At 37.8% G+C, this 20,813-nt stretch overlaps 1 protein-coding gene across 7 annotated transcripts in view; it reads left to right on the plus strand.

Moving 5' to 3' along the window:
- Positions 1 to 20,813, plus strand: part of LOC110833782 (uncharacterized) — a 91,446-nt gene that overhangs the window by 52,500 nt on the left and 18,133 nt on the right. For all 7 annotated transcript variants that reach the window (XM_022072265.2, XM_087348728.1, XM_022072266.2 and 4 more), the window contains 7 exons: positions 2,278 to 2,408; positions 3,715 to 3,861; positions 6,170 to 7,570; positions 10,353 to 10,707; positions 14,099 to 14,261; positions 17,337 to 17,605; positions 20,008 to 20,246. In XM_022072265.2, coding sequence (XP_021927957.1) covers positions 2,278 to 2,408; positions 3,715 to 3,861; positions 6,170 to 7,570; positions 10,353 to 10,707; positions 14,099 to 14,261; positions 17,337 to 17,605; positions 20,008 to 20,246 — 2,705 coding nt within the window. The remainder of the gene's footprint in view (positions 1 to 2,277; positions 2,409 to 3,714; positions 3,862 to 6,169; positions 7,571 to 10,352; positions 10,708 to 14,098; positions 14,262 to 17,336; positions 17,606 to 20,007; positions 20,247 to 20,813) is intronic.

Consider the following 20,813-nt stretch of genomic DNA (forward strand, 5'->3'; position numbering starts at 1 on the left):
AACAAGGTGTTATAATTTATTGACAAGGTAATTGGTACATACCCAAGTTTTGGAAGTGCAGTCTTTTGCAAATTAATATGAACAAATGATCTGTTTTTTGTAAAGTTTTATTTTGTCATAAACTTGAAAGTAAGTAAAGTAAAGCAAAGCTGTCCTACTATACGCCATGTAGGCGCTTGAGGGGAGCGGCAGTATAGCTCCTACTTTGTTATAGAATTACAAAAATAAAGTGGAACATTTTATTTAGTACTTAATATGACATCCTTTGGCTTTTATAATGAGGTTAATCCTTTCAGACATTGAATCCACAAGTTTCTGAAAGTTTTGGATCATGGAACTATAATCTTATTGCACATACAGTTTTATACTTTGTTATAGAATCCAGTTTTCTCAACCTGTCCTTGCAAACTGCCGATAGATTTTCTGTAGAGTTTTGCCACTCCAAACAAGTTATTTTAATGTAAGATGAAAATTGTTCACTTTCTTGGAGCACTGTATGAAGTGAGGTCCAGATCCACCAGCAATTATAAGTTGTGGAAGCATCCTGGTCACTTAAATTGGTATGTACTTGTTACCATTCATCTATCTTTTATCAGGTACCGGAGGACCAGTATCAGCATGAAAACCAGCGCTAGAATATTTTTTTTAATATAGCCTGCTGCATATGCTTTGGGGCTACACATTCTCCATTGACCTCACATGAGTGACTCTCAAACTGTGAACCTGAAAATGACATTCTACAGAAAATAAAACTTTCTTCTAATCTGTTGCAGTCCAAATGTTGAATTTCTTGCCCTAAGTGACTATTTGTTTCTACATTACTTAAGCCAAAAATTGTTTCTTAGCTGGCATATTAGTTTACCAACCAACCACTAGACGTTTGCAGACTGTTGTGTCATGTACTTGAACTTCAGCTGTAGCTAAGTCCTTCTGAACATCTCAGCTAATCTTAAGAGATTAATTTTGCACTTCCTCAGCTGCAAAATGCCATCTTTAAAAGCTCTTTTATGTTTTTAGCCACATCGCCTCTTCATTTGTGGTAAAATCATTTTGTAGTTTCAGAATCTTGTTAACAGCTCCCAAACACTGTTGTCCCTGAGTAAGTGAAGTATGTTCATGCAATGTTATGGTCTTACTTTTTACGTGTCTTATCAGTCATTCCTAAAAAGAGTACAGAAAAATAATCAGGTTTTTATTAAACATAACTAAATTTACAGAATCACTAAATAATACCACAAAACTCATTAGTGAAATGCATAACAGAAAGAAAGTTATGTTCAGGGATATAAAAACCTATTAACAGCATTTTAAAAGTAAAAAAAAATCTGTTCATATTAATTTGCTCGTATAACAACTCGTACATAGAAGTTGAGTGAACTGTTATTAACAGTTTGCATTACTTTTTAAGTATGGATGCCGTCAGATCATTTAATTTAACTACCATTTATACTATGCATTTTAATACATAGCACACGTCAGGAGTATTTTATTTTGCCTTATTCTGATATGCTACATATGGCTAAGGTTTAAGTTGTGCGTAATAATATATTATATTCAAATGACAAAGATGTATAAAGTCTATATTATCCTATTTTTTTCATCATTTTCATTCATTCTTATTTTTCTTAAAGTGACATAACCTGCTGTAAACATTTAACAAGTGAATTCCAGTGAGAAATCAGTGCATGACTCATTGCAAATAGCACAGTGTTCAGTTATGTGGGAATCACATCAAAAGCAACTTGAAAATATGGTGGTGAGACCTGAGTAATAGTAGTAGGAGGAGGAGGAGGGGGAAAAAAGGGCTATAATATTGGAGACAGAACAGACATGGTTTCTATGACATTTATGGGGTAAGACTGAATCACCAACAAAATACTTACAACAGAAGAAAAACTAAATGTTACCAATATGATCATTGAAAGTGAAAACTACCTAATTGACTACAGCACATACACAGAATGAAGATAAAGTAAGGAAGTATGGGATGCAAATGATTGGGACAAAGGAAAGACTAAAAGAAAGAAAAGTGATTCACTGTACATAGAAGTCATTGGTTATGATCACAAATTTACAACACAACAGTGGTCCCTTTGTTAAACTTTGCAAATAATGATCCATTCAGACTTAAACCACAGAGTGCACATCTTTTTTCATTTAAAATGATTGTGTATAAATGAAACATCTTATGCTGCCTACATTCATACTGTATGTTTATTTCTTGTTTACATTTGGTAGCCAGATCATTGTAAAGTGAAATCATATTTGTTGTTTCAGGCAACTGTGGTGCTGTATTCTACATTTCAGATCATTTTTTGTACCATTTGGAGAAGGAACATTCTCAGCTTGCCATCTATTCATGTCACATATGCGAGAGTAAAAGTTTCAAGTCTGATCGTCTCCTAGCTGTAAGTGTCTTTGTTATTAGTTGCTTAAAAATCAGTATGGTACTGGTTGCACAGCATGCAGAGGGAATACAAATGCTTATTTATTTATGTTGTCACCAATATATTTCCAATTATTCCTTAAAAATAGCGGAAGCTTGTGGACAAGTTTAGAAACACAATTCACTCAATAATACTGTGAAATTTTGAGTTAGTATGCATGGTCAATGCAAGGTTATACTATTTGCATGAAACTGAGTACATTCAGTCACCACAGTGAAGATGTTAACAGTATTTTTTATCTTCCTTATGACTGATAAAAGTCTAAAAAGAATAATGCAGAGATTGAATGGTAACAGGAAAGAGCTAAAGCGCCCAAAACCATAGAAAGAATTACAAGTTTTGTGTATGTGGTAAACCATTGAGAAATGTCTGTTGTGTCCACAAGTGGGAATAACTTATTCAGAATCTTCATTAACATTTCTGAATGACATACTAAAATCTGTTTAAAGAGGAGAAATTTGTAGAAAATGAAAAGATGACAAGTTTATAGATTAGGTCTAACCATATTATAATGAAATGTATGTAAAAACAACATAAGTTGAAAGAAATTAGATATTTAACACATTCATACATGTCTCATCCAGTTTCTGAGGTATGGTAATTTGTTTCAGTATTATAAACTTCAATTTTATGAAAATTTCTAATGCTTTAGAAACATAAATTGCAACTGCCATCTTATCACTGTACAACTTTTGCTTTTGGGGATGAACTGCATCAGATGTTGAGCATTACCCTATGTTTTGGCAAATGAAAACCTAAAGGACAAGTCTGTGCTTCTGTAAGAAATGTACAAGATACTACTTCCTGTCTTGATTTTTGTTACTGTTACTGAAGATGGCATCATTATTTATGTCCATACAGCATCCATTTTGAGAGATAAATGGATTCTGTTGACATCCATATCTCAACAGATGGAAGACGAAACAGTGGTACCTCAAAACTTACTGAAGACTCAGTTATATATGATAGTGGCTTTCTTGATGAAAGACTTTCGGCCGTCAAGCTGCGTCAGGTGGCTGAATGGTGAATGAACCATTTCTTCCCCTGTTCTGAGAGCCATCACTGCCCTCATTCTCAGGGCAGAGATGGCTCTCGAAACGTTGGCGAAAGAAATGGTTCATTCACCATTCAGCCACCTGACACGGCTTGTTGCCTGAGAGTTTTTCATCAACTTCGGTCACCGCGAAAGCTTCACTTCATAATGGCTATCTTGTTGATGTTATTTGTAATTTTATGACTAATAGATTAAAATACTCTTCTTTTACAGCATTACAAATTGCATTCATGTTGTTTCTATCAGTGCTTATATTGTCTTCATGGCACTGACACCAAAGAAGAAATGCATCACCATTTATGTAATTTCCATTCAAATCAGTTGGCTAAGGTGATAATTCGATCTTCAAGCATTAGTAAGGTAAGGTTGGTTTTGGTGATAAAACTGTTGCACACATGTAAAAATAATGCTGTTTAAGGACTTTTTGAACTTTTATTAATTTAATGCCATACTATTAATTCTGATTTTTTCCATCGTGTATGTAATTTATGTAAAAAAGTCCTCCACTTAGTGAGTTTGTTGTTGATTACTATTCGTTTCAGAAGGTAAAAGAATTTCTCTCATACAAACATTTGTTCGCCAATTTCCTTCTCCCGTAAACATTTTGCTGCAGTCTGTGCAAGAATTGTTGGGCTGTGTTACATTACTTCTGCTTTTATAGTGTCAAAGATATGGGGATTGAATTTGTTTGGGGGGTGGTATAGATCCTACTTGACCTTGGCACTAGGTGGGGGTGAGTGCTCAAAGTCCACTCCCTGGTTGCTCTTTACTCCTGGATAGAGGACCCCTGTTTTGCATTGGATAGTGTGGGTGGGCTCCAGAGTCAGTCTGGATGCAGAAGTTAAAAAAAACTTTCCCTGGCTGCAGATTTAACCCTACTCACCCAGTCCATAGTCAGATTGACTGAATAACCCTGGCTCACACCCTGTGCTGATACAGATTTAAGTTTTCACAGTTCTTACTACTGTGACTTAGGCTATAGTCTTAAGGACATGAACTCAGTATGAATATTTAGAATTACTATGTGGTTGTATGCCATTGTACAGGTGGCCCTCGATTTGCACTGATTCAGAATAACGCCGATTTTGAAACCAGCAAGTCAAAAAGTGAAAGAAAAAAAATTTTACTATTATTTATAACGTTTTACAAAGTATCTCGTACTGATTCTTATACTAAATCATAAATCTTACATCGCTGATTTTGAATAAAAATTATAAATACAGTCATCTCTGCAATTACATATGTTTTGTTAACGCGAATGTGCTCCAATGAGTTCGATGAATCGGTAAAAGGTGTTTGTGAAATGCAAACTTTTGCATATGCAAGTTTGCTCTTATGCAGTTTCATTCCTGGCGCTTTAAACTTTCAAAGGACTAATTTGATCTCTGCGGAGGTACCGGGGTTATTTTTACTATGCGATTTTCTATAGGTCGGCGTCTTACATGAATGCAACTATTGCATAACAGCAGAGATGTCTGTACACATCAATCACATGAGAGAATCGCGGGGAACAACGAATTGCCGATTGTAAGTGTATAAAATATATTTTTTAAATTCCCTTTATTTTATTTATGTTATTTCAGAGCTTTAAATGTAATGCCATTATATTACTCGTCAATGTTTGGGTGCTGGGAACACATGTAATTGACTTCCCATTGATTTACATTTTAAAAAGAGTTTCAATTTACTCCGATTCCGTTTACGCCGGTTCATCCAGGAACGCATCTGTGGCGTAAATCGAGGGCTACCTGTATATATATTTTCATGTTTTAATACTGTAAAGAGATGCAATTCTTGCTGTGCTCAGTTATCCATCAGCTGTGAATCTTGTGATTTCTTGTATTTGTTGGTTACTCTTTAACATCATTCTTTCCATGTCTGTCATTGATTTCATTTATTTGTGAATTTAATCCACTGACTCAGAGCTTGCAGTTGCACTGCATTATTGATAGCAATCCCATTGGTATGAAAACCATTAGTACATTGGTGGTTTTTCCCCTTATTTATTTATTTTTTGCATGGCCATGTCTGCACTGTCAATTGAGAAAGCTAAATGGCCAAGAGTAGGCATGACTTTGGAAATCGAATTGATACAGCCTGCAACAACAAGTACAATGATGGCTTATAAACAAAAATATAAAGATATAAAATTAGATAATTTCTTAAAATTTAAATTTATATCTGTATATATAGAATGTGTATCTGTGTAATAGATTTTCAAGAGACTAGGCTAAATTTTTATACTTGAATAAATTTGATGTGATTTCCCTGGAATAATTTGTCATTTTAATATTAATTTCATTGAGACACTTCACTTTAAGTTAAATATTGAACATTGGAACACAAATAGCTCTTTGACATGCATTTGTAACTTAAAATTTATTAAAATTTGTTCCTTGGAGTAGCACATCACGTGTAATTTGAGAACTGAATCGGGCAGCAAGTTTGACATGCCTGCTCTAGAGCTTGAAGGGATGTCTGAGAGAGTTCTGAGTTGGTTGGTTGGTTGGTTGGTGGAGAGTCATTATGAACTACTGCAATGGATATCTTAAGATGAAATAATTCTCCTGGTGCTGTTCTATATATGTAACTTCACAATCATTTACAACATATATAATTTTATCTAGAAACATAATGCTAATTTTGTTTTGAATTTCCTTGTTTTTAGCTTATTGCATTACGTGGAAAGCAGAATAATGAGGACTTGCTTAATGCTTTAGATCTTGTTGACCTGGATGAAGGCTTATCAGATGATGGTTTATTAATATTACCACCACCAGATATGGAACTTACTTCTGAAGATCCTTCTCTGTCTTCGAATGTTAAATGTTCTGAACTAGATGAACATTATATAAATGAAAACTTAAATGTAAATACCGGGATGACCCCCAAGGAAACATCTTTGGATAATGGAGCTATGAATGCAGTGTCAGCCATTTCTTCCGTACTGCACAGTCCCCCTACTGAATTGCTTCTAACCGAGTTGAGCAGGAAGGGAAGTAACAAACTCGATAGTGCAAGTATGGTGAAAACTTCTAAGTGTGGTGGTAATGATGCTAAGTCACAAAATTCCAATCCTTCTACAAAGAAGAGTGATGAGAAAACTGATGATGATGTTGTTGTTATTGATGATGATGAGGGAAATGATGACATATCACATACCCAGCCAATATCTCAACAAAATTCTTGTTTTCTGGGTTCTAATACAATCTCAGAAATTGTGTGTTTGCAGTCCAATGGAACACATCCTTCTCAGTCAGATTCTGATATTGAGTGCTTGGAAGAACATGGTAAATCACAGGAAGGTAAAAAATTGAATGACACCCAAGATTCTGATGTAGTAGTTCTGGACACACCTACTGAAACTGTGGGTCAGGTTACAGATGCAGTGGGCAAGCATTCGGCCACACAGGAAAATACACATTTGTTCCTCCATGAACCTCTGGTGACTGTAAAACATCGTAATCCCAAAACAACAGCTGCTATTGAAGCAGCTGTTGACCCGTTGAGCTTTGAATTGCCTCAGAACGCTCTAATCACACAAAACAAAGATGAATCCCCAAGTATAACTTCTTCACTGCAAAATATATCCAGCATTTCAGTTCCTGCAGAGAATCCTGGTTTAGATTCTAAGAATGCAAACAGCGTGTTCAGCACTGTAGAGGCTAATCAGAATGAGTCAGGTGTTGTAGGAGTGGAACACATTGAGGACGCGGGATTGTCTGGTTCCATGTTATACCAGTGTGGTTACGTTACATGCACTTTCTCAGCTGAAAATTCATCACTGTTGAAAGATCACTTATTGGTTTGTGATCTAGCAAGAGCTTCATCTAGCTTGACATGTGTCCATTGCAAGAAACCGTTCAAATATGTGAGTTCTTTGCTTGAACACTTACGTACACATGGTACCAGGCGCATTGGTTGTGCACTGTGTTCTTTCCGGGCACCTGTACCACATCAAGTGGTCAAACATCTGAAGCAAAGGCACCGTGTTGGCAGTACCAGAGTTGTCCCTCTTGACCCTCTGAGAACAGACCCAGAAACAGCAGTGTTTGTAGTGTTCCCAAAGGTAAGAAGATAAATTTCTCTGTTTAGTGATAGTTTTCTTCATTGCCATTATCATTTTATTTTATCATTGTTCTGAGCCATGTTAGACAACTGCAAAAGGTAATAAAGTGAAATCTGGAGATTTATAGTTTGAGTGCATTTTCTTAGTAACTTTCAGGGAATGTGGAAACTGCTTTAGCTGAACAGGTTTTTGTGTGTTGAAATCTTATTGCATGTTCTGATTCCAGAAAGAGCTTTGTATAATTAAAGCATGAGCAAATGGTAAGGGTGCTACTTTTGTCCACATGAAACTGCTTTTTATGGACATTCTGGTGTTGTGATTATACTTCTCAAGGTTTTGTTGCTTGTTCTTTAGTTCTGAAAGAAAGAATTAAGAAGAAACATGATTGCCTGGGGTTACTTCTTTTGTTACAAACTGAGACACTTTCTTGCATGAGAAGGAAGCTCGGACACAGTGTAATACATGATAGAGTTTTCATATCAATTCATGCACAATTCATGTAATTAATGTGAATGGAAAATTATAATCACGTCAAATATAAAATTGTTCTGAAATGTAATAATCATTTGCACTTTTTAAACTCATTAACAGGCTTTGTCATTACCACTACTAATGCCAGTACCTGTCCATTTTGTTTTATTAGAAACTGCAACTGTATTTCAGAATTCTGCACAAAGAAAGTGGAAACTTAGCAACTCAGATGCTTGATAACTGCTTTGCTGTGCATGTTTATCCCTTATTCGCCATCATAACCATCAGTGAACATAATTTTATTCAACATGCTTGGTCACAATTACAGTAGCATGAGCTGTGATTCAGAAGTACTTATGTATGCATATAAATCCGTTCTGCTGAAATAAATGGGAGAAAGTGGGACAAGACTGTGAATCAGGTGGGACAAGTCTACAAATCAGTATTGTCCTGGTCAAACTGGGATGTATAGGGACCCTGTGATTGCCATATTGTTGTTGAAATTTCATATGAAGTAGAATGCAGTGACTAGTGTGTGGACATAGACACATACATACAAAATGAAAGTGTTTTTATGTTTCTCTGATCTTTAAGTGCTGTCACCTGTTGTTTTGTAGGTTATACTGTTGACTAGGGCCTAGGTAAAATTATGCAGTGCATGGATTAAAATGTTTGTTTTATAAAATTGCTGTAACTTTTTTAAAGGAAATGTTTATCAGAGTGGTAATAGTCTGGATTTAAAATAGTTTTTATGTTTATTACAACATTAATAAAGTAGGTTTGTATACAGATTGTTTTTACTGACTCACATTATGCAGGTGATTAAGAAATTTTCACATTAATGGATTTTGATTGTTTTAGTTGTCACAGCAACAAAAATATGCACACCATTTTAAGCGGGTTGTTTGTTGCAATGGCATTCCATGTCCTCTGGTTGTGGATAGAGAAAGTCTCCAAATACAGAGTGTAGCTTTAAATATATTGAATAAGCAGTTTAAGTTCACAAGGTATGGTCCTACACGTTGGGATTTTGGCAGGAGCCTCTTCTTATTGTGGAAGACCAGCATATTGTGAAATGTAACATTGGGCCTTGGATATGGTAAGCTGTTGTTTGAATGAACATTTGAGTACAGTCAAATGCCAGAGCATTGAGATTAATGGAAATTTAGTTTATAAAATTAGTTCTTAGTATGTAGCTTTTTCCCCCTTGTGCTTTCCTACTAGGCATATAGTACAGGTAAACCTCAATTTGCGCCAATTCAGAATAACACAGCTTTTGAAACCAGCAAGTCAAAAACTGAAGAAGAAGAAATTTACTGTTTATAACGTTTTACAATGTTTCTCATACTGATTCTTATACTAAATCGTAATTCTTACATTGCTGATTTTGAATAAAAATTATAAATACAGTCACCTCTGCACTCATTGCTAAGTAGTTGCGAGATAATCTCCTAAAAATCTGCCAACATTGCGCAACAGTCACGTGAGCATTGGTCACTCTTCATGGTGAGTCATTTGCATTCAGCCTGTTAAGGGAGTAAGGAAAAATGCGCTCAGTTCGCTTCTTGTTGACACATTGAATGTGCTGAAAACTGTGTGCTAAACATGTTTGTGTTGTTCGACCACTATTCTGCAGTAGCAACTGTTTTTATATTTATAAATTGTGGAAGAGCCACCATGTCTGGTAAGAGAAGTGAATGAGTTGCTAAAAAGTTGCGTAGGTCTATTTTGTTTGAAGATAAGATGGACATAATTCATAGAATAGAAGGTGGTGATACCCATCGCAATGTGTGCAGAATATGAAGTTGCCACCTTCCACTGTGACTACCATAATGAAAAATTCATATAAAATAAAACAGTCAATGCAACAGGCTACGAGAGTAAGTGCAATGCAAGTGAGTTATAGCAGAAGTAAACTTTTGGAAAGAATGGAGAAATTACTGTTGCTATGGATGGATAACATGAATCCAAAAAACATTCCCTTGACTGAAATTGCTATCACGGATAAGGCCAAGCCAATTTTTGAGAAACTTAAGTCGTCAATGTTTGGGTGCCGGGAACGCATGTCATTGATTTACATTATAAAAAGAGTTTCAATTTACACCGATTCCATTTACGCCGGTTCGTCCAGGAACGCATCCCCAGCGTAAATCAAGGTTTACCTGTACTGACTTGTGTTTGTTAACAATATTTTCCCCTACAGATATATCAGCTACCGTAATAATTTACTTTTTCTATATTTGAACTTAATAGGATTATAGTGTGTTATGATTGTGAGTTTCCCATTTCATTTAATATTTTGCCTTTGCAGGAGAAAGGTAAAGGTGGACGCAGTGGTAAAGGTAGTGGAAAGGATACACATGATGTGCGCAACAAGTTGGTATTCCTACCAGAAGAATTAGAGTTACTTCCACGTCAGGCAATTTATACACGACCTGTGCGTTGTGCCACATGTTCATATACTACCAAAGTTCGCAGCAATATGGCACGTCACCTGCATCTTCACCTGACAAGCAGTACTGTCCCAGATGTGGTGCCACCTAACACTGCACCAGTGAACCCTGTGCCATGTCTTGAGAAGAAGGAAATGATGTTTGATAAAATGACGAATCTGGCTGCTAGTTCTCATATAGCTGCTGGTTCTAAAGTGTCAGAGACACCATCAGGTTAGTACAAATTATGAATGAATTTGGTCATTTGTTACATTTAAATTAAAATATACAATGAACCTGTGAAAGCAGTTCATTGTTACAACAGAATTAGTAATTACACATGAATTCTTGTTGAAATTGGATTTATAGCACAGAAACATTGCTGAACCCTTTGATCCACATACCTGAAATGTATGGGTGCCTGCCATATCAATGTTTCAGAATGGGGGTCACTGCTGGTGTGTGCTTGTGCATGAAGTCTAATATTTAATAGAACTATTATAATAGTTCTTGTCTTTGTACTACCTGTCTATATTAATTTTTTGGCCAGTAAGAAACTTCAAGTGCTGCTCATTTTTCAATTCAGCTGTGAGGAAAAGAGAGAAATTTATATGTGTGACAATAACTCTTACTGGCAAAATGTGATTGTTAGTGCAAAACTAAAAGTGCAAACTTTTCCATAACAAACACACTTTAATTTATTTTGCATCATCGTCTGCTTCTCATCCAGAAAGGTGATTCTCTATAATTGTTGGAATCATTGGTGTATGTGGTGCACTGCACCTTCCTCCATTTCCTGTTGTAAATGCTGTCAAATTGGTATTGGGAGAAAAAAGTGGAGTAGCACAAAAGAACATGTCTATAAATTTGAAGGAAAAGCAGATGTTCTATTCAAAAATTATTTGCAGATTATAGTACAAGAGAAGAATGGCAGAATTTCTGCCACATGAAAGAGGACAGAAGGGTATTGACGATGAAATTACCTCATGGGTGAAGCAATGAACAGCATGATTATTCACTTAGAAGAGTTCAGATTATATACATACAGATGAAGGATAATTCTGGAATTCGTCAAAAGAATAGGGAAATGTTTCAAATTTGTTTGTTATTTATTTAAGTTGATATCTCTTCTAATAGCCTATTTTGTATGTTTTTATATGCGATGTGTGTAATATTGTAAGTATATAAAGAAGCATTTTTGGTAAATGTTTTCTTAAGCTTATTATTTTCAAGTGCCTTCTTGGAATTCGAATCCAAATTTCAGTTTCATAGCTGTAACAAAATTAAATGTTGATGATTTTTTGGGGGTTCCTGAACCATGTGGACTGGTCATAGACGCCACTTGAGAGAAGTGTACTGTCTCCATCTTCAGAACTTATGTGACTGCTAGGAAACAGAGGTAATATGGTGTATGGAAGGGGAGACTGAAGGTTAAAGGGTTAAGGAGCATCGTTCATCACTTATACATCTGTCTGTACCATCCCGAGAAGTTTGCAGTGGCAAAACACAGCATCAACCTAGACCATTGGACAAAGCTGTAGATTGCCAGTTTTCTGACCAAGAAGTCAAGACAGGCCACAACACAGGGAAACAACAGAGATTGAGCTCCTTCCTGACAACATGAACGAGGAAGATGGTTTCTCCCTGGGCCATGTATGGAAGTCTCTGTTTGTTACCTGAAAGAATGGAGACAGTCAACTCCATCCTGTGGTGGCCCTGGAAAGGGCCAACTTCTTCTCTCATACCCTACCTGCTCCATCTGCCCCTACTCAGCTGGTGCCTGGTTGGAGTTTCCCCATTGGCCCAGCTCTATTTCTATTCCAATCTATCCTGATTGGCTCTTTACTTTGAACTCCCCTTCCTACTTTTCTGTGATTTTTGACATTGTTAGTACAGCCCTGAAATGGAGACAATACTCATCTTAAAACAGTTGCATCTGCTGACCAGTTCACGCAGCGCCAGAACCGAGAAGAATGTTATTATTGTAACCACTTCAAGAACCTCATATCTCACCAAATGAAATGTACTAGATCATATTTGTTGGTACATCACTTCCATCCACTCTCTCCACTCTACAGTCCTGCCCTCAGGTTTGTCACCAAGTTGCTGAAATGTACAGTTAATTATTATTCTTGAATTAATGTTCTGTCAGTCTGAAAATTATAGTTGTAATTATGCCCCTCATCTTTGTGTTGAAGTCCAAGTGCTTTCTCACTGCACTTGTCTACTGTCATCTTCATGGCATTTCACTTCCTAGTTCCACCACCATAGACTGTGTTACTCAGTTGCAGTGTGTCTTTCTCTTGATTCACAGCAACATCTTCTAATGCTTCATCTGGCTTGTGTTAATAGACTGTAATGCATCCTGGAAGGAACAAAGATACTATTTATTACATTATGTGCTATCCATAAAATTAACAAATTTTGGACATTAATGTTCAGAAGATTTTTTTATCTTTTTAGAATTTTGTGTATGCCTGCTGTTTGTTTTGAGGTAGTAAGTTAAAGATAATTAAGATATGTGTATGTGAAGTTTAATCTAAACAACTGTGGTGGCAGTGTAAATTATAACTCATGTTCTCATTTACTGTATCACTGCACAACAGACTTTCTTACTTATTCCATGGGGCCAAGTCCTTCCTGAGAATCCAGCAGTCACTCAGCCACTCAAGAAGTCCCCAACATTTTATGGAACCCAATAATTCATTACCATGTACACAAGAGCCTGCCACTGGTCCCTATCCTGAGCCAGATGAATCCAGTCCATACCACCCTATCCTGTTTCTCTAAGATCCATATTCATATCCTCCTACCTACAGCTAGGTCTTGCTAGTGGTCCCTTTCTTTCTGGTTTACCCACCAACACTGTGTGCATTTCTTTTCTCTCCCATGCAGGCTACATGCCTTGCCCATCTCATTGTCCTCGGACTTTATATGTCTAATTATATTTGGTGATGAGTACAATTTACAAAGGTGCACTGCAGATACATTTCAGAATGTTCGCCTTTTACAGCTAGACATACAGACAGTATTTTTACATTGAGAGACATGAAAATATTCCTGCTATGATGACATTTCTTGGCAAATCTGTTTGGCTTGTGATTTCATTTTTATGGGGCTACTTGAAGAGTAAAGTGTTTCAAAAATGTTTCTTCTTCCTTGGCTCTACAACCCAGTGTGGGTCTTCAACGCCTCCATTCAGAGGTTTCTTGGTCTTGAAGTATGGATTTGTGAGTAGTGAGTGACCAGCCCACTGCCTATGTTTGGCAGACTTAAATAATCTAACAGAGAATTTCTGAAGAAATTAGTGCCATATCACCAGTGATGTTACTACATGTCATGGTAAATGTCATGAATCAGTGCATCAGTCTTGATGGACATCTGACAGGTGTTATTTCTAAGAAGTAACTTTATTACTGTTCCTCAGTAATGGCAGACACTTACTTGTCTTTCAATTCACATTACTTTGAGTGAATTTGAATAAATTGCTTTTGACTAGTGTATCTTTAAAATGTTGTATGGACACTGCCTCACCATCTATCAAACAAACTTGGCATGTCTAGTTGTGTATCTGTGTTAGGAAGTGTAATGTGGACATCTGTGACTTAAAATATTATATGTGCAGGGAGCCTAACACTAACAGAGGAACTACAAGCAAAATTACCTAGGTTTGTGCCTGAACACCAACGATATGTGTGTGGGGCTCCAGGATGCAACTACCTTACTTGCGATGAGACCATGTTACGTTACCATCTACGAGCACTCCACTTTGATGAGACGGCATATCGGTGAGTAATGATGTTTATTTCTTAACCCCCTTTGTGTTATTTCTTACATTCACGCTGAACATTGTTTTCTGATCTTGAATTATTTATGAGGCATCAAATTTTCAGTTTGGAGCATGAGTGACACACAGCCACATGTTAGCTAACAATTGTGTTCTGTCATACCACTAAACATAGTCAGCACATGGATCAAAAGGGGCAGTTCTCAAAACTATGTAGCACGAATGAAAGATGTTGAAGCTCATGTGTAAATATTGAATATATGTTCTTAGAAAAAGAATAAATATACTGAACTTGGACATACCAGAACAGTGTGCATGCAGTAGACACCCCCCCCCCCCTCCCAAAAAAAAAGCCGCAAGAATCGGGGCAATGTCTATGGAATTGGTGACCCCATGAAAGACAACAATGGCAGTACCACTGAAAATAAATTACCCTGTTAGATGCCATGTTAGTGGACTGTTATGAACCTAGAAAACTGTCAGTAGCTGAAACAAGATTGTGAAAAACAGATGAAGACATAATTTTGCACATGTACACTGGATGGGATTCTGAACTAAGTCACTATCTCACGAGGTGATCAGTGGCATGACAGGGAGGGAAAAAGTGGAGATGGACATGCATACATCAAAGACTGAGTTGCAACACTGCCAGACAGGACAGCAAGCATAGTAATTTATGCACGGCACAGTGTGTGTTAAGCAAAGTTTTAGGAGTGCTGCAAAACTGATTCAGTGCGAGTAGGTAACCTTGTAGCCTTGTAAGGCAGCTTCTAGGAAAGTTTGTATCATTGCCTGTTGCATTGATGGGCTTACTGCTGATCCTCATGCAATCTCATTGTTCCTGCATCAGCATTCTAGGTGTGCTTTATTGATAATTGTGGTGCATCTTCAGAACTTCTGAAAACTGAATGATGTGTTTGAGTGGTGATCACTGCTTTGTATTTGACATCCTGGATTCAAATCTCAGCCTGTCGACCCACTATCATGTTTGAGATTTTTTGTGTATTTTGTGGTTCATCTGGGCAAATGCTGGTAAAGGACCTTTAAATGGTCTGCTACCACTTCCTTTGAGGTATTTTTTTTCCATTTTTCAGTAATCCTACCATTTGATGCTATATAGTCTGAGTTATTGACAGAATTATGAAATAAAACCACCTGTTGCTTGAGTCATTGCATTTCCCTGCTTCAAAACCTTTGATGCACTGCACTCTCACCCAGGACTTATATATGATGCCTTCTGGTTTGATGCCAGATGATCAGTTGTGACAAATGTAAGGGGTGTGTGCATGTCTCAACATTCACAAGCATGTTCCAAGTTACTCACCTTAGTGTGACCATATTTGCTTCTGTTTGGAACTTTCTGAAGTTGCTGCTTACATACTATCCTATTCTTATCAAAATATTTTACATCGTTCCAGCATATACACATACATGTATATACACAGTGTGGCAACTGGAAAACAGGACTGGTGTTGCCGTCTACCAGAAGTGAATATGAATTCAAAGAGGGATTGTTCCTAGAGTGCTACACTGAAGGTCATCATACATTGCCGCCTTTTGAGAACATGGTGTGAGCCGAAGTAGACGACTCTCTTGTGTGTTGTGTTGTGAAGCAAGAATGGAACAAAGAGCGAACATCAAATTTTGTGTTCGGCTGGGCAAAAGTGCCACGGAAACGTTTCGAATGATTAAGCAAGTGTGCGGAGATAATTGTCTGTCTCGTACACGTTTTTTTGAGTGGCATAACCGTTTCTGCCATGGAAGAGAATCATTGGAAGACGATGAACATCCTGGCCCAGCAAAAACGATTCGAACGCCAGAGTTGATTGAAAACGTGTGGGAAATAATCACCAATGACCGATGTGCAACGCTTCGAATGATTTCAGAGGATCTGTGCAGTAATAAGGAAAGGTTTGAAAAAAAGTAAGGTCTGTGCACGGTTTGTTCCACATTCGTTAATAGACAATCAACAACAGCTCTGAGTTGAACACTGCAGGGAACTCATTGAGGCCACTGAAAACAAACCCAACTTCCTGAATTCGATTGTTATGGGTGATGAGGCGTGGTGTTTCCAATACGACCCCGAAACAAAGCAACAAAGTGCAGAGTGGAAGTCAGCAAGAAATATCAAAAATCAAAACAATGATAATCATTTTCTACGATAGCGAGGGAATTGTGCACAGAGTTCGTACCCAGTGGCCAGACAGTTACTGCTGCCTACTATCTGGACATTTTGAAACGTTTGCTTCAGAGAATCTGTCATGTACGGCCTCAGTATCAAGAACATTGCACTAGGTTCCTGTTGCATGACAATGCACCAAGCCATAAAGCTCTCATTGTTAGGGAGTTTTTGGTCACCAAAAAAGTCTGTGTGTTGTCACATCCACCGTATTCACCGAACTTAGCACCGTGTGACTTCTTTTTGTTTCCAAAACTCTAAGCACCACTGAAAGGCTGTTATTTTGTTGACGTGGACGCCATTCAAAGGGCTGTAACGAGAGTACTGAACAGAATTCCAGACACGGCCATCCGCCATTCCATCCAGTTGCTTCATGATCGTTGTGTGTAGATGCAGGAGGAAGCTACTTTGTTTAAACAATGCTCAAATTACTCATACATGGAACCATTATTTTCTTCCAGCATCAGTCCCGTTTTCTAGTTGCCGCACTGTGTATGTGTAGATAGATGGATTGGTGGGTGGGTAGGTTGATAAGTAGTTAGGTAGACAGACAGACGCATATATAAATACATATAGCATATGTGGAGAACGGATAGGGAGACAGCAGAAAAGTGGACATGCTAAAGGTCATATTTCACAAATTTTTGGTGTTCTGTGAATGAAAACAGGCTGGCACTGAATATAGATTAAATGCTAATTTTTGGATGGAAATTTTGTAATAAAATGTGTATCCTTTTTGTATATAAATAGAGTACATATAACCAGATATTTATTTATTTTTACCAGCACCAGAATGCCATTTTCAATACAGTCTTTATAATTATGGTATCAGTATGGAAAACCGAGCTTTTGTTTAAAATTGAGTGAAATATGTTATCTGTAGTCTGTGGCCCACAGGTGTCCTCACTGTCCTGAGTCAGCCCTGCAGGAGAATGCGGCTCAAATAGTGTCCATTGAGCGCATGGGCGCTCACTTGAAGATGCATGACAGTCGTCTTTACAAGTGTCTTCACTGCATGTACTACCACTTCCAACGTTATGTAGTGGAGAGACATCTTGCTGACAAACATCCAGAAAAACGACCATTTGTTCACATAGTTAGAGAACCAGAGATGGAGTCAAGCAGTGGCAAGACTGAAACAGTTGCCAGCACATCACTTGAAGGAGGCAAGATAATTTCTTAATTGTTGCTTTTTCAGTTATTTTATGAGGCTCTATCAACTGCTAAGGTTATTTAACATTGAATTAGAAATGGTAGGATGATTGTGAATGATAAGCAAGTACGAGGCTGGTCTACAAAGTAAGTTTCCCTGGGGCCGTTTACAGAAACAAAACACAATTTCATGGAAATATTTATTGCAACAGATACAGCAAGTGTCCAGCTATTTTTCAACATATTCGCCACCGGAATTGAGACATTTGTCATACCGTGGGACCAACTTTTGAATACCTGTGTCGTAGAAGTCTGCCGCCTGGGATTGGAACCACTGTGTGACAACCATCTCCGCCTCTCTGTCATTCTCAAAACGCTGACGCTGACCGGACAGGAATTTCTTGAGGTGTAGGAAAAGATAGAAATCACTGGGAGCGAGGTCCGGGCTGTAGGGTGGATGATTAAACACCTCCCAGCTGAACTCCTGCAGGAGACTTGCTGTCCGTCGAGCCGTGTGCGGCCTAGCGTTATCGTGCAGGAAGACAATACCGGCACTAAGCATCCCGCGCCGCTTGTTCTGAATGGCCTGTCGCAATTTCTGCAGTGTTTCGCAGTAACGCTCAGCATTCACCGTCTCACCTCTGGTCAGGAAGTCGACGTGGAGAATGCCCCGTCTGTCCCAGAACACCGTGCACATCACTTTCCGCGCCGACAACGTCTGCTTGAATTTTGTCTTACAGGGAGATCCACTGTGACGCCAATGCAATGACTGCTGCTTGGTTTCTGGGGTAATGTGTGCAATCCACGTTTCATCACCTGTGATGATCCGGTCCAGAAACTCGTCGCCGCCATCATGGTACCGCTGCAGAAATGTCAATGCTGACTCCATGCGCTTTGTTTTGTGTTCTGGTGTCAGTTGCTTCGGCACCCACCTGGCGCACAATTTCTTGAACAACAGGTGCTCCGTGACAATTTTGTGCAACAAGGAGCGGGAAATCTGCGGGAAATGACTGCTGAGTTCCATAATTGTGAAGCGACGATTATCCATAATGCGTTCCCACACAAGCTCCACAAGGTCGTCTGTAATGATGGATGGCCTCCCACTGCGCTTCTCATCATGCACACTTTGTCGACCTGCTGAAAATTGTCTGCACCAGCGACGCACCATCTGCTTGCTCATGACGTTAGACCCATAGACCCGGCACAGCTGACAATGAATTTCGATCGGCGCTATGCTCTGTGCATTCAAAAACTTTATCACTGACCGCACTTCACAGTCGGCGGGAGCTGGAATAAGAACCTCCATCTTCAACAGCTGCAACGATGCTACTGTGAGAACGCGGGAAGTACTGTTAGTGCATGCGCCATGCTACGTCATTGCTCTATCACGTACGCACAGTCGCTTCGCGCAATATAAGGTTTGCTAGCTGTGGGACGAGTGGGAAACTTACTTTTGGGACGCGCCTCGTAGTTGTGACTTGAATTTGTGAATGATGATAGAGTGGTTGTGACTGGTGAATGATGAGGAAGTAGTTGTGATTTTGTGAAAACTAATAAAGTAAAATGCTGAAAGTAAATTTTGGAAATATAAATAACTATCAAAGTGGTAAAATAAATTTTCTATTGCTGTTTGCTATCAAAAGTTCATACTAATCAGTCATACTATGTTTAATGTCTTTATCCCAGTTTATAATTGCAACTACTGTATTAGGAAAATGCTAAATAGATTTTTCCTTCAAGCACAGATGAGTATTTGGGCAAAATTTGACTTACACCTTTGAAGCTGTAGCTCATCTTTATCATGTTCAGACATTTAGTTCATACCTTAAAGAAAACACATGCTTCTCCACATTAAAGGTCACAAGGTTAATGCTGTGTGAGGAATGATCAGTTTACTCTTGTGAAACTGATAAATACACTTTGTGAACAAAATGCAGAATTATTTATTGTCAAAGCAGGTAATACAAAACCTCAAATCCAAAAATATTTCTAGTTGGTTGTGTGCAGAGGTTTGCTAGAAATAAACAGAATAGATGTGATGGTGCCTCATGTAGGGTCATAACAACACCTTGATGATGGAGGCAGTAAAGTTCTCTGAAATGTTGGTCATTATCTTCCAGACTACTTGGTGCAACATCCCAAAAGACAGGCATCTATATATTAGTTACTGTGAGAACCTCATATCTCATAAACTGAGCAATTTTGAGCATGAATGCCAGTGGTATTGTTGAGCAACATTCAGTGTATAAATTACGTTCTACGTAAAAGGACTATGAGTGGAATTAATTTTGTTAAGTGATAACAAAAGGCGGAACAATTTCCAGTTTCTCTTGTTTAAACACATATTTATGAGTATATACTATGCATGGAATTCCTCTAGTGAATTGTGATTTGCTCATATACTATTGTCTTCTAGGAGGAAGTTCAAGTGATGCTGGAACTGTGAAGAATCCTTGGCATTGTGGCCTCTGTAAATTCCACTGCTCAACACGATCTGAAGTGCTGGAACATACTTGGAACTTTCATGGGCTGAAGAGTCAGTTTAAATGTGGGCTCTGTAGTTATCGGTCATCCTCTAAGTGCAGTTTTGACAATCACTTTGCATCCAAGCATCCAGCTGTAGGAAATGTGGAGCTTATCCATGTATATCGCAAGGTCAGCAATCCTTTATGCAAGTTGGAAACTTGGAATGTATAATAAGCTGCCTTAAATGGAGCTTTAAATTAACTTCTCATTTGTTTTGAACAACTGAAAGTTTACTCTGCTGATATAAAATAACTTATGATATTGTAACACTGAGTGAGGGAAAGTGTACCCTCTCATTCTAACACAAATGTGGCATTGAACCATTGAGCTCAGTATAATATGAATCTGAATGTTTATTATTATTGCCACACATCCATGAAGGGAGGTATTTTGAAATTTAGTCCATTAAAGTTACTTTTCATTAGATACATTTACATTTAACTATGGTGTTGACTTAAATGTTGGTGACTTCACCAACTCTTTGTTAGTAAGAAATTGTTTTAAGTTGTCTCAGAAGTTTTAAGGAAAGCTAAAAGAAGTTAAGGAAAAAGTATAAAAGTTAAGAATCAATTTTTGGAAAGACTGATAAAACCTACTTTTCTAATGCAGACTCTGAGTCATACAAATCTTATATTATTATGTTATATTTAAAAGTTTATAAGTTAACAATATACTGTACTATACCTTGTTTATCTT

Source organism: Zootermopsis nevadensis, unplaced genomic scaffold (assembly GCF_977971745.1).
Source record: "Zootermopsis nevadensis isolate Lab colony 2312 unplaced genomic scaffold, Znev_1.0 Znev_ptg000002l, whole genome shotgun sequence".
NCBI lineage: Eukaryota > Metazoa > Arthropoda > Insecta > Blattodea > Termopsidae > Zootermopsis > Zootermopsis nevadensis.